General features: G+C 43.1%; 1 protein-coding gene across 1 annotated transcript in view; it reads right to left on the bottom strand.

Annotated features, from left to right (window-relative positions):
- PPM1L (protein phosphatase, Mg2+/Mn2+ dependent 1L) overlaps positions 1-13,925 on the bottom strand; it is a 62,361-nt gene that overhangs the window by 2,924 nt on the left and 45,512 nt on the right. The window contains exon 2 of the mRNA XM_005419159.2: positions 3,872-4,046. Within this exon, the coding sequence (XP_005419216.1) occupies positions 3,872-4,046 (175 nt within the window). The remainder of the gene's footprint in view (positions 1-3,871; positions 4,047-13,925) is intronic.

Here is a 13,925-nt window from a genome sequence, read left to right as displayed (position 1 = left end):
AATGCTGCTCCTGTCACGGAATGCCAGGATGGTTGAGGTGGGAAGGACTTCCAAGATTGAGGAGTCCCAGGTGTGACCCCCTGAGCACTGAGCCCACTTTAAAATGGGAGGAATATTTCCCATTTCCCATCTCCTTTCCAGTTCTGAGCACTGAGCCCACCTTAAAATTGGAGGAATAATTCCCATTTCCCGTCTTCTTTCCAGTTCTGAGCACTGAGCCCACCTTAAAATGGGAGGAATATTTCCCATTTCCCATCTCCTTTCCAGTTCCCATCTTCCCCTTCCTGCCCCCCTCACCCAAAACTAGCAAATATCAGCTAAAAAAAAACCCCATTCTGGGGCTGGCTCTGGCTCTGGATGCAATCCCTAAATATCAATATCTGCAGGACTGTTTGACAGCAGGGAAAAATGAATTCCATCTCTTTTTTTGTTGTGCAGTAATGAAACTCAATTTTTTCAGGATTTCTGGGGAAGAAGGGCCATCCATTAAAGAAAAAAAAAACCATTTCCCACAGGACAAAACCACCAGCAGGCTGGAATTCCCTGGAACATTGGGATTAAATGCTAAAATGCCCTTAAATAACCAGAATTTGCCACAGATCAGGCACTGACCACCTCGGATATTGAGGGATGCTGTAAATCAAAGGAATGGGATTAAGAGCCAGCAAAGCTTTGTTGGGAGCAAATATTCTTGCACAAAATTGCCCCAGCCTTAGCTAGTCAAGAATGCCACTTTTTAAACTAAAGGATTTACAGATTAGGAGAGGATTTGTCCCCATCTGTCACTTTTGGCCTCCTTTCATTTTTTAAAGCTTCCTTACTCAAACCTCACAAAAAGTCTTGCCGGCACTTGATAGTCCCAGACAAACTCATTTTATGTGTAGCTCTGATGGATTGATTTCCTAAAGGGAAAGATTCACAAAAAAAAGGGAAAGATCCACATTGGGATGTGGAGTCCATCAAGGCTGCACTTTATTAACACTGGATGCTGCCAGAAAGGCCAAATTATCACCCAAAATTGTGCCAAGCCCAGAGCATTTCAGCTTTCTCCTGGCAATGGATGCAGCTGAACTCGACCCACGTTGGGAAACATCCCTGGGGAGAAAGGATTTACCTGGGGGTGCAAAGTGGTCCTTCCCAGAGGCATGGGAAAGGCTGGAAAAGGTGTGGAAGTGCTTCCCTGCCCACACAATCAGCGCGGGAGCCCCCCAGACACCTCCTCTGGCAGCTTCCCTGGCTGCTGGAATTGCAGCTGCTCATCGTTCCTGCAGAGCTGGAACCCGGGCAGGGCTGCAGGATGGCTCTGGGGGATCCCTCACATCACCCCCTGCCAGACAAAATTGCATTTCCTCCCCTCTCACCACCAGCACTCCTATTTTTGGCCAGTTTTGAAGGATTGTTTCCTTCGCTTTTTGTGCCCCACCTGCAGCTCGAGTTCCTCATTCAGTTGATTTTGCTGGGAAAAAAAAAAAGCCAAAAAAAGGGAAAATGTCAGCACCAAGGGCTGGAGCACCCAGGATCACCAGCAGCTGCTGTAATTACGTTTAACTGCCCATTTTCTGTGCTTTGCTCACAATCAGCTCTCGTTCCAAGGGCAGGCAGAGCCATCTCTGCCTTTCTCATAAATAAGGGGCACAATTAGGAGGGTGAGGGGCTCCACTGCTGTGTTTTCATCTCTGATCAAGCTGGAATTTTGGGCTTTCATTTACAGCTGTGCTGCTGGGAATTTTCTAAACCAGTTATTACGGAGCTTCTCATTTCCACATGATTTTTGCTGGATGACATAAATCCCCAAATATGTGGTTCAAGCAGTTTTAATCTTTATTTTCGCCATACAAACACTGAGATTTCCGTAAAGGAAAAAGCTTTCTTTTCCTTCTGACAGGAATCAGTAATTCCCCTGCATTTTCTCCTCCCTAACAAAGTGCTTTAAATGAAAATAAGTGGAGAGGAGCTGGAGTGACCAAACCAAGGGGAAAAAAAGTTATAGGATTTTGGGAAATTCTGTGTGAGAAAAGATCAACAGAAGTGACAGAAAGCAACAAATTTTGAAGCTTATTTTTTGTGCATTATTAAAAGCAGGCCATATGTGATGAAAGAAATATTCTGCACCCTCATTTGACCCGTGCTGGCCTTTGAGAACCCACAAGCCAAGCTCCTGGTGTGAGGTGTATTTTGCAAAAGGATTTAAAAGCTGAAATTTCTGACTGCTTGAAAAGAAAATAACAGGAAAAGTATCAGATCTGCAAACTGGGAGTTCACTGTTCAAAAAGCCCCCAAAAACTGCCTGGGTTTGGCTGCCCATGGCCTCGTGTCAGGGTTAAATCAGATTTTGTGCCTGCCCAGTCCACTCCCAGCTGGGAAAGGCCAAAAATCTGGAATTTGTGAAGGAGAAAGGAGCAAAATCCAGGGGGTGCCAATGGAGAGACACAGGAAATAATTAAAATAATTAACAGCAGAGCACAAAGAGCTGCCAGAAGTGTCCCCTCATCCCCAGCCAGCCTGGGACAGGAAAACCAAACATTTCACAAAAATGGGGATAAAAGCTGACAAAAATGAGGATAAAAGCTCAACCTGCACAAGGGGGCTGGGGAAAGACTGAAAATGAATAATTTTTTGGGGGCAGTAAAAGGAGAATTGTAAGGAATAATTTCAGGAGGAGCAAACATTTCACAAAAAAGAGGACAAAAGTTCAATGGGTTTGGGGAAGGATTGAAAATGAGCAATTTTTGGGCAGGAAAATGAGACTTTTAAGGAACCACTTGAAGAGGCACAAACATTTCACAAAAACGAGGACAAAAGTTCAAGGTCTTCAGGGAAGGACTGAAAATGAGCCATTTTTGGGCAGGAAAATGAGAATTCTAAGGAACCACTTGAAGAGCAACAAACACTTCACAAAAACGAGAACAAAAGTTGAATCTGCACAAGGTGTTTGGGGAAGGACTGAAAATGAGCCATTTTTGGGGCAGTAAAATGTGAATTCTAAGGAACCACTTGAGGAGGAAGAAAAACTTCACAAAAACATGGGAAAAAACCTCATTTTTGGGGCAGAAAAATGAGAATTGTGAGGAGCCACTTGAGAAGGGACAAACATTTCACAAAACAAGGGCAAAAGTTCAAGGTGTTCAGGGAAGGACTGAAAATGAGCATTTTTTGGGGCAGAAAAATGAGAATTCTAAGGAACCACTTGAGGAAGAACAAAAACGAGGACAAAAAGCTCAACCTGCACAGGGGGTTTGGGGAAACAAGGGATTTTTGGGACAGAAAAATGAGAATTGTGAGGAACCACTTCAGGAGGAACAAACATTTCCCCAAAAACAAGGGAAAGACTGAAAGTTTGAAAATGAACAATTTTTTGGGGGGCAGTAACATGAGAATTATAAGGAATCCTTTCAGGAGGATCAAACATTTCACAAAAAGGACGACAAAATTTGAAGGACCTTGGGGAAGGACTGAAAATGAGACATTTTTTGGGGCAGTAAAATGAGAATTGTGAGGAACCACTTGAGGAGGGACAAACATTTCAGAAAACAAGGACAAAAGTTCAAGGCGTTTGGGACAAACATTTCACAAAAACGAGGACAAAAGCTCAACCTGCACAGGGAGTTTGGGGAAATGAACCATTTTTGGGGCAGAAAAATGAGCATTATGGGGAACCACTTGAGGGGGGACAAACATTTCAGAAAAACAAGGACAAAAGTTGAAGGTGTTTGGGGAAAAGAGTGATTTTTGGGGCAGGAAAATGAGAATTCTGAGGAGCCACTTGAGGAGGGATAAACATTTCAGAAAACAAGGACGGAAGTTGAAGGTGTTTGGGGAAAAGAGTGATTTTTGGGGCAGGAAAATGAGAATTCTGAGGAGCCAGCCATACCTGCCTCATCGTAGGACACGGTGAGCTTCTCCAGCATCTCCCTGTCGATGGAGAGGATCTGCTGCTCCAGGATGCTCTGGTAGGACAGCACGCTGTTCTCCTTGTCGCGCTCATAGTCCTGCAGGTGCTGCTTCAGCACCTCGGGCAGCCGCGCCTTCACGTACTCCGCTGCCGACTGCACAGCAATTAACAGCGCCGTTAATTACCCGCCATGGGCACCCAGGGAGCCCCCGGGCTGCGCACCCACAGCTCAGGGCTTGGGACAGCGCCACCAGCGCACGCCACGGATTTCATCGGAATTTTATAGCGCCGCGCGGAAAAGTGGGATCAAATTTAATGTGTTTATTCTGAAGTTTTTATTCTAAAGTTTAAAGCACAAAATGACAGACTGGTATCAAATTTAATGTGTTTATTCTGAATTTTTTTACTTTAATTTTTTTATTCTGTATTTTTAAGCGCCAACTGGCGAAGTGGAATCGAATTAAATGAGTTTATTTTAAATTTTTATTCTAAATTTTTAAGTATCAATTGGTAAAGTGGAATCAAATTTAATGTGTTTATTCTGAATTTTTTACTTAATATTTTTATTCCATATTTTTATGCGCCAATTGGCAAAGTGGAGTCGAATTAAATGAGTTTATTCTAAATTTTTATTCTAAATCTGAAAGCACCAAGTGGCACAGTGGAATCAAAATTAATGTGTTTATTCTGAATTTTTATTCTGAATTTTAAAGCACCATGTGGAAAAGTGGAATCAAATTTAATGTGTTTATTCTGAATTTTTACTTTAAATTTTTATTCTTTATTTTTAAGCACCAATTGGCAAAGTGGAATCAAATTAAAATGAGTTTATTCTGAATTTTTATTCTATATTTTAAAGTACCAATTGGTAAAGCGGAATGAAATTTAATGTATTTATTATAAATTTGAAAGCACAAAGTGACAGACTGGAATCAAATTTAATGTGTTTTTTCTAAATTTTTATTCTAAATTTTTATTCTAATTTTTTAAGCACCAATTGGCAAAGTGGAATCAAATTTAATGTGTTTATTCTAAAATTTTATTCTAAATTTTATACTAAATTTCAAAGCATCACGTGGCAGAGTGGAATCAAATTTAATATGTTTGTTCTAAATTTTAAAGCACAAAGTGGCAAAACGGAATCAAATTCAATGTCCTTATTCTAAATTTTAAAGCATCACGTGACAAAGAGAAATAAAATTTAATGTGTTTACTCTCAATTTTAAATCACCAAGTGGCAAAGTGATATAAAATTTAATGTATTTATTCTAAATTTTAAAGCACAAATTGGCAAAGCGGAATCAAATTTAATGCGTTTATTCGAAATTTTTCTTTTAGATTTTAAAGCACCATGTGGCAGAATGGAATCAAATTTGATGTGTTTATTCTAAATTTTTATTCTAAATTTTACAGCACCACATGGAAAAGTGGAAGAAAATTTAATGTGTTCATTCTAAATTTTTTATCCTAAATTTTAAAACACCACGTGGCAGAGTGGAATCAAATTAAAGTCTTTATTGTAAATTTTTTATCCTAAATTTTAAAGCAGCACGTGGCAGAGCGGAATCAAATTTAATGTGTTTTTTTTTTTTACATTTAAAGCAGAGAGTGGAATCCCTTCCCCTGCCCTTGGTACACCCCCAGCCCATAAATACTGACACACACAAACCCGGAGAATTGATTTGAATTAATGAATTGAAATCCCTTTAATTCAGAGGGAACTGACACCAGGGGGCACGGTTGGGCTGGAGTTGGGGTTGGAGTAAAGCTGGAGTAACCTCGGAGTAACCTCTGGGAGCAGCTGCAGGGACCAGCCCAGGCTCAATCCTCATTCCCAGCCCCCCCAGCCCTCCCTGGAGCATCCCCTGGCACAGGGAATGGAAATTCCCCTTTTCTGGCACAGCTTTAATTTGGGGTTTTTTCAGTTTCCCTCCCTGACACAGCAGCAAGGGCTCCGTGCTCCAGTTTTTGAGCAAAAAAAAAGATAAAAAAAAAAAAGAAAAATAAATGATAATTAAGTTGTTTTATTCCTTTATTAATGTTTTATTTTAATGCCCTTTCTGGCATTGAAACACCCAAACAAATTTGAACGAAGGCACGGTTGGGCTGGAGTTGGGGTTGGAGTAAAGCTGGAGTAACCTCGGAGTAACCTCTGGGAGCAGCTGCAGGGACCAGCCCAGGCTCAATCCTCATTCCCAGCCCCCCCAGCCCTCCCTGGAGCATCCCCTGGCACAGGGAATGGAAATTCCCCTTTTCTGGCACAGCTTTAATTTGGGGTTTTTTCAGTTTCCCTCCCTGACACAGCAGCAAGGGCTCCGTGCTCCAGTTTTTGAGCAAAAAAAAGATAAAAAAAAAAAAGAAAAATAAATGATAATTAAGTTGTTTTATTCCTTTATTAATGTTTTATTTTAATGCCCTTTCTGGCATTGAAACACCCAAACAAATTTGAACGAATTGTGCTACAGATGCAGCTCAGTGGAAATGCCTCTCCAGGAGGCAAAGCCTTGGGAATGCTGCTCATCCCAGGGCTGGGAGTGACCAGGAGTCCCCTCTGCTCTGGGGTTTTTGTTCTATTTCATTTTCCAAAGCCAACCAGAGATTCAATGAGAGATTAAATTGCAATCTCAAAACATCCCTGGGGTCGTGTCCCACGTTCCTGCTCGCTGATCCCCTGTGGCACCAGGGAATTTCCTCTGGAAAGCCAAAGGAACTGCCCCCACAAGCACAGGGTAATTAATTAATTATTAATGAACATTACATCTGAAGAGCTGGTTTTTTTTTCCCCAGGAAGGCCAGAAGGCACATTGCACACGGATTATTTTATCTCAAATTCAGGAATTTGTGTTTAATTTTCCTAAATTCTAGTTTTCCTAATTTTCCTTAATTTTCCCTAAGTTTTCCTTTAGACCACCCTGTGCAATATTAGAATTGTGCTTGGATTTATTAAATATTAAGAATTGTGCTTGGATTTATTAATTCCAAGTTATTTGCAGGTGTCCCCCCAGCAAATGAGTGCAATTCCTCTGGATTTATCAATTATTTATCAATTATTTCAACAAGGATTGGAGAAGTCACAGGACAATTTCCCAAGGGAACACACCAAGCCAACAATTTCTGTTTATCCTGAAAGGGCACAGACTTCTGAAATGCAGGAAATTCCATCAAAACTTAAATGAAACCTTCTTTTTTTCCTGGTCAAACAAGGTGCCCTGAGAGGCTGTGGAGTCACCAAATTTCCCACATTTGATATGGAAATATCAAATCCCATCGGGGCTGGCTTATCCCACCTTGAGTATTTCCTCTGACAACCACACACACACCTCCCCAAAATTAAAAATACCAGGAATAACGAGAGTAAAGGAATTATTCCTGCAGCAAAAAGAAAAGCACCAGCATCTAAACTGCACATGCACAAAGCCTGAATGTTAATTAGAAAGTCAATCATTGCTTCTTTTAGGAGAAAAATGAGGATTGGTGGGGAAATGAGGCCCAGAGCAGGTGTTTGGTACAGTTTCTGTCAGCTCTGCCAAGCAGGGAGCTGGAGCTGCTTTGAGGGGATGGAACCCCAAAAATGGGAGGTGCTCAAGCACAGAAATTCTGACCAACACCCACGAGGAAAGGACATCAATGTCTGGCTAAAATTTGAATTTACCAAAGGGCACCGTTCAGTTTAGTTTAATGGCACAAAGCAAAGCAGGTGGGATTGAAGTGCTAAAAAAAATAAAATAGGGATGTCAAGATCTCACCTGATTTTGATGCTAATTGGGTGGAACTATTAGCAGAGATGAGCTGAATATGAAATGAAGGTTTGCAAAAAAAAAAAAAAAAGGTTTTAAAATGCCTGAAAAAACTTGGCCATTACCAGGTAACAATGCAGAAAAACCCAAATTACAATTTATTTCCTAAATTTTGTGAGCAGGGATTGCATTTGAAGGCCAGCCAGGAATATTTCACCCAAGCAGGATTAACTGAAACATTTTCTTATATCCCTGTAATCAAATCTAAGCAAAAGGGATCATTTTTAATATTGGCATAAACAGGCAGAAGAGAGAGAGCAATAACCCTAAAAAGAATGGTCAGAGTGCCATAAACCCTCTGCATTTGCACAGGTGCTGAACTGCTCATTTTCCAAGCCTCTTTTGATACAGCAAAATGCTGCATTTTGGATTTCACTGAGCTCATCAAGTTAACACTGAAGGAAAAAAGAAAAAGGAGGTTTGCAAAATGACTCAACTTGAAATGACATTTCCAACTCTGCAGCCCTGCATCAGCGCAGCCCCTCAACTGAAAGCTTTTATTAGGAATTAAAATGCCTTAAAGCTACTCCAGGGGATTTCCACAGGTGCCTCTGTGCAGAAGCTCTTCCAAAGAGCAGGAGGTTTTTTAGAGTGAAAAACCAGTTTTACCAGAAGCCTTTCATTCTGCTCCTGTAGTTGAGGGAAAAAAAATGTATTTCTAGCCTATTAGACTCAATTAAAGAGCAAGAAGCATTCATCTTTCTGTGCCATTGTTCTCTCCCTCCCAACACTCAGGGAGAGCAGTGGAATATTTTATTTTAGCCTCTAAATGGTTTCTCCTGATTTAGAGACTTCACTTTGTGCCAAGCAGAAACCAAGAACTGGGAAGATTCAGTCTGGGTGAGTTACACAGGAGCCAAAAAAAAAATAAAAATCAGTTTTCAGCTGCCTAGAATGTCAGCAGTGTTCACCAGCTGGTCCCAAACGTGTCTCCCACCCTTCCCAGCACCTCTAAGTGGAATATTTCTGTGATTCCATCCAGCACAACCCCAAAGCTCTCAGCAAGCAGCAAACACACGGAAATTTTCAAATAACAGCAGAATGTCAATTTATAAAATATTCTCACTTTGCCTTCCCCAGCCAGAAACCCCCTGAGGGAAGCAGGAGAGCTCCTGGAGCAGGAGATGTTGTCCCTTGGGGCCCTGCTAAGGCTTTTCCTACACCAGATAAATTCCCAATGTTGGGAAGAATCCCTAAGCTTCTGTTTAAGTCTGACCTTAGAAAGTTCTCTATTAAGAAATCCCATGACTGATCAGCCTGGTGTTCCACCCAGAGCTGTGAGGAGATGAGATCAAACCTTTTGGGCTGAGGAAGAGGAGCTGGGGAGCCTCAGGGCTCATCCCAGCAGCTCTTCCAGAGAAATCCAGGAATGGAGACACCACGGGGACTCAGCTCTGTCCCTTCCACCCCTGGGACAAACCCTGCACACAAAGGGTTAACGGGGAAAAGGTGCAATCCCCTTTTCCTTCAGGAATTAAAATTTCTGCAGATTCAATGAGCCCTGGTTCGATGTAATTATGGTTATTTTCTGAGGTCCTGCCCTCCCTTTGGGTTTGAAAAATCCACTGTAGTGACCCAAATATTGAGCTGGAGGCAGCCAGGAAAGCTGGAACCAGGGGCAAGGAAGCCAGCAAGGTCTGGGATGGAAAAATGATAAATTCTGTTCTCCCTGTGCCCAGCAGGGACAGGGGGACACTGCAGGGACACAGGTGTGACCCATGAAATCCCAATTATTTCCCATTTCCCAGCCAGGGAAACACTCGCACAAGCCACATTCCTGGTTTGGTAAAACTAATCCCGAATAAAGCAAACTTTTGTGTCCTCTCCTGGAACAGCAGGCTGCCAGGAAAAGAGATTTTGGGGATCATGTGGGTGATAAGCAGCTGAAACACGAGATTGTGGCACCACTCGGTGCTCAAAAGGCTCCTGGAATCCCGAGGTGTATAAACAGTGGGGTAATAATGATTGATTGGGGAATTGTCCATGGAAAACCCTGCTTGCTATACCTGGGATCTGAGAACCCAGAGAGTATCTGAGGGTTTAAGAAAACAATAAAAAAAGGGGGGGGGAATCACAATGAAAAAAGGTAGTAAAAAAAGGTAGAAAAAAGAGAGTATCTGAGGGTTTAAGAAAACAATAAAAAAGGGGGAAATTACAATAAAAATGGGGGAACCCAATAAAAAAAGTAAGGAAAGGTTTATTTTTTTTTCCAGGGAAGGAAACTTTCCCTCTGATGAGCTGAGAGAGGTGGGGATGTGAAGGCTCTGAGGGAAGAGGTGCTTTGGTTGTGGTGCCACAGCTCCTTTTCCTAAAACCAGGAGGAATCAGAGAAATTTCAGGGACATCAGCGACCAAGGAAAAAAAGGATGGATCTCAGGATTCCACCCTGCTACAGAGTGACTGCCCTGGAACTCAGCTGCAGTTTCTTCTCCTGATCTGCAGGACCCAGAAATTCCCATTAAATAAAACACCTCCTTCAGGAGGAACAGACAAACCTTCCAGAGTGGACAGAATTGATGTCACAGAGTAATTATATAAAGCACTTAATTAAATGGCTCAAAGACAGGGACTTCATTAAATAGAACAGCAGCCAATTCCAACCCACAAATAGTTTCCAAAGCCTGTTCCTTTTCTGGAGGCATTTCACTACACAAACTCTGAGAGCTGCACCCCTGAGAGCAGGAGGGACATAAATCAGGCCCCAGTAAGGACAAACACCAGGGCCTGGATGTTATTCCTGCTTCCCTCTACAAATGTACATGTGAAAGAATAAAAAAAAGGATTTTTGGGATCAGAACATCTCTGGTTATTGAGCCCGAAGGCAGGTGGGGAGCAGGGAATGGTCTGGAGGTGGTTTTGTTCATATTCCTCAAGTTCTTGAGCAGCTCATTCCAAAAGATGGGAAAACAAGGAGGGAGGAGGCAGATGTAGGAGAAAAAGAGGAAGACAAATACTGATGGAAGAGAGAACAGAGAGTGTGATGCCTTGTGCAGGCTGCCCTGGAGCAGAGGCTGGGCAGAGTCCCAGAATGAAGCAGGGATTTATCCAAAGGATCTCCTCCATGGATCCACCTTGGGCAGCACAAGAGCCCAGCCAGGGCTGCACCCAAGATGAACCAAAATGGCCCCAAAATGCACGAGCGCTCCCGGGGTCTCTCCCTGGGATCAGTTCTGCTCCATTTGCACCTTGCAGTTCATTGTCCCATTCCAGCTTTAGCCCAGGCAGTCCCACCCTGCTTGTTTTTCTCTCTGCAGCCCACGGGGTTTGTGCTCCTGGGCTGAGATTTGGATCATTTGTCCTTGGTGCCCAGCTGGAGCAGGAATTGTTTTGTCTCCCTGCTCTGTGCACAGAGCTCACCATCCCATAATATGACGCTCAGACCCACCCACTAAAGCAGAACAGAAGCTGAAAAATATACAAACTAAAACCTGAGGCATCAAGTGAAATGGAAGTGAGAAAAAGGAAAGATGAAACCAACTGTGCTCAAAGAACCCCTGGAGGTGGCGCTCAGTGGGATCAGGCCCAGGCTGGACTCGATGGTCTTGGAAATCTTTTCCAACCCCAGTGATTCAACGCCAGGGAAATCTCTCCAAAAGATTGGAAATCTTTTCCTTTAAATGGTCATCTAAGTGGCCATTGAAAGGAAATTTTCCTGAAACGCAGTTTAATTAAATAAGATGGTACATGGTCATTGTGTTTCTCTAGCTCGTTAGGGTTGTTAATTGCACTTATTATCAAGGCAGAAGGTCAAGGAGGTTCCCAGCTATTTTCATCTCTGAATGGGTGGAGAATGGGGGGCTGAGCAGGGAATTATGCAGCTGAGGAGGAAAAGGGGAATAAACAGTGCCTGCCACGAGCTGGGACCTCCAGCACTGACCCTCTGGGTGACATCAGTGTTGTAGCCATAACTGAGCAGATTTTATATCTTTTATTACACCTTTTTTTGTATCTTCATTCCTGGCCAGGCTGCACCCAGACAGGGCCATTCCAAGTGACAGCCCTGACCAGGTTTCCTCTCACAGGGACAGCACCAGCCCCTCTCCCAAGGGAGGCTGATTAAATGTCCAAGATGTTTCTTTCCCTTTACTGCTTCACTTTGCAATTTCCTCCTATTTTTAAGAGCAGCCCCAGCAGGGATTAAAGGTCCATGACAGCACACTATAAAAAACTTCAAAGCAGCAACTGGAAGTGATTCTGCTCCTGCATTAGAAGCTCCTTGAAAAAGCTCCTGCTCTGAAGAGATAACAGCACAGCTTTGATTTTAAGGCTTTTGTATTGCTTGGAGTGTTTGTATATTAAAGTGACACAGCCTGGAGTTTTCAGATTTCATGGCAAGCCTTGAGACAACAAAAAGCAAATACCTTTTATCGGGAGCGTGGAGCGAAGCAACTCACGCAGCACAGCTTAATATTTTGGCAACATTCCCAAAAATATTCAACCTCTCACTTCCAGGAGTTTAAACAGAAATTTAAGCAAACCTGAGCCAAGGTTTCAGAGGGAAAAACAAATCTGAAATTCAGAGAAAACCCGAGATATCCCAGGGGCTGGTTGGGTTTTCGTGCCGTGGTGGTGAACAAGTCCTGAGCCAGGTTTCTGACAGCCTCGGAGGTGGAAGCTGGGGAGATCAAGTTTATTTCCCAGCAAAACAGCTGCTGGCAAATCAATGTTTTGCTGTCACTCAGGCACTGATTTATTATCTCCCAAAATCATCAATATTTCTCCCCAAAGTCTCTGGACTCTTTGGTGCTGCTCCCTCACTTCATCCCTCAGGAGGGAGAAACTCTGTGGGGATTCTTCCCCCTGCTGCCCATTATTCCACCGGGATCATTTCCACAGAAATAATCCCACTCCACCAGATTTTCCATCATTTTTCAGAGAGTTTTTCCCTATGTTTTGCTGTCACTCAGGCATTGGTTTATCATCTCCCAAAATCATTAATATTTCTCCCCAAAGTCCCTGGGCTCTGTGGTCCCTCACACGCTGCTGCTCCCTCACTTCACCCCTCAGGATGGAGAAACTCTGTGGGGATTCTTCACCCTGTAGCTCATTATTCCACCTGGATCATCTCCACAGAACTGTTCCTACTCCACAGGTTTTCCATCATTTTCCAGACACTTTTTCCATATTATTTCCTTGGACAGTTGTCCAAGGCAAGGATCACGGCCGAGCCCCCCTCCCAGCTGATGACTTCCCAATCTCTAAACTCCTGGACTCCAACCGCAGCCAGGCAGCTCTGGGAACATCTCCAGATGAAGCACTGGGAGCATCACTCTAAATCTCCTCTCCTCTCATCCTTCTATCCCCCAGAACTGCAGGATTACTCTCAGAACGATGTATCCCAGGTGTTATCTCTGCCCGAGCTCTGTTTACCACACCTGATCACTAAACCATGCCTAAGCCTCCCAGCACATCACCTCCAGCTGCAGCTGCTTTTAAATCCACCTCCACAACCCCTTCCCTGCAGGCACTGCCTGATCCCAGCTGCTGGAATAAATACATTTAAATAAGAAATCCAGATTTATTCCCAGCAACACTTGGAGCAAGCAAACACTGAAGGGATGAACTGTGGTGAAACCAGAGAAGAGCAGAATAGGAAAAAAAAAATCATCTCAACAGCTTGAAGTGTCTCGACAGATCAGGACAAAAAAATGTGAGAGAATAATTTTGGGCAGGAAAACGTGGAATTTCAACTTTCCACCCCAAAAAAAGTGGGTTTGTTTCCTGACGACCGACGGCGGGACACAAACAGGGAATGAGAAAACAACATCTGAGAGAATCGTTGAGGTTCAAAGAAATGCTGCCAACATTGAGCAAAAAAAAGGGTAAAAACAGGATTTGGGAATCTTGTGGGTGTGCTGGGAACTCATCTAAATTGAGACAAATAAAATACCAGCAGGAAATGTTGAGGGGGGGGAAAAACCTGGTGTGTAGAAGAGTGAGAAACTTATTTTGGAGCCGACACGATGGCACAGCCAAATAATGGCATTTCTGAGGGAGAGAGTCTGGGGCAAGGAAAAGGGACAAAAGGGAAGGCTGAGCACCAAGGAGCTTCTTAAAGGAAAGGGAATTTTGGGAGATTTAAGGAAAATTAAAGGGAATTTTGGGAGTTTAAAGGAAAGTTAAAGGAGAGGAAATTTTGGGAGAGCAAGGAAAGGGAATATTGGGAGACACCTTTAAGGATGAGCTTTGCTAAGAGGCCAAAAGAAAAGAAAGGTGCTAAACATGAAAACCTCCCA

Source organism: Geospiza fortis, unplaced genomic scaffold, assembly GCF_000277835.1.
Source record: "Geospiza fortis unplaced genomic scaffold, GeoFor_1.0 scaffold172, whole genome shotgun sequence".
NCBI classification, from domain to species: domain Eukaryota; kingdom Metazoa; phylum Chordata; class Aves; order Passeriformes; family Thraupidae; genus Geospiza; species Geospiza fortis.
The sequence above is the reverse complement of the archived record's forward strand: the minus strand, read 5'-3'. Positions and strand labels throughout refer to the sequence as shown.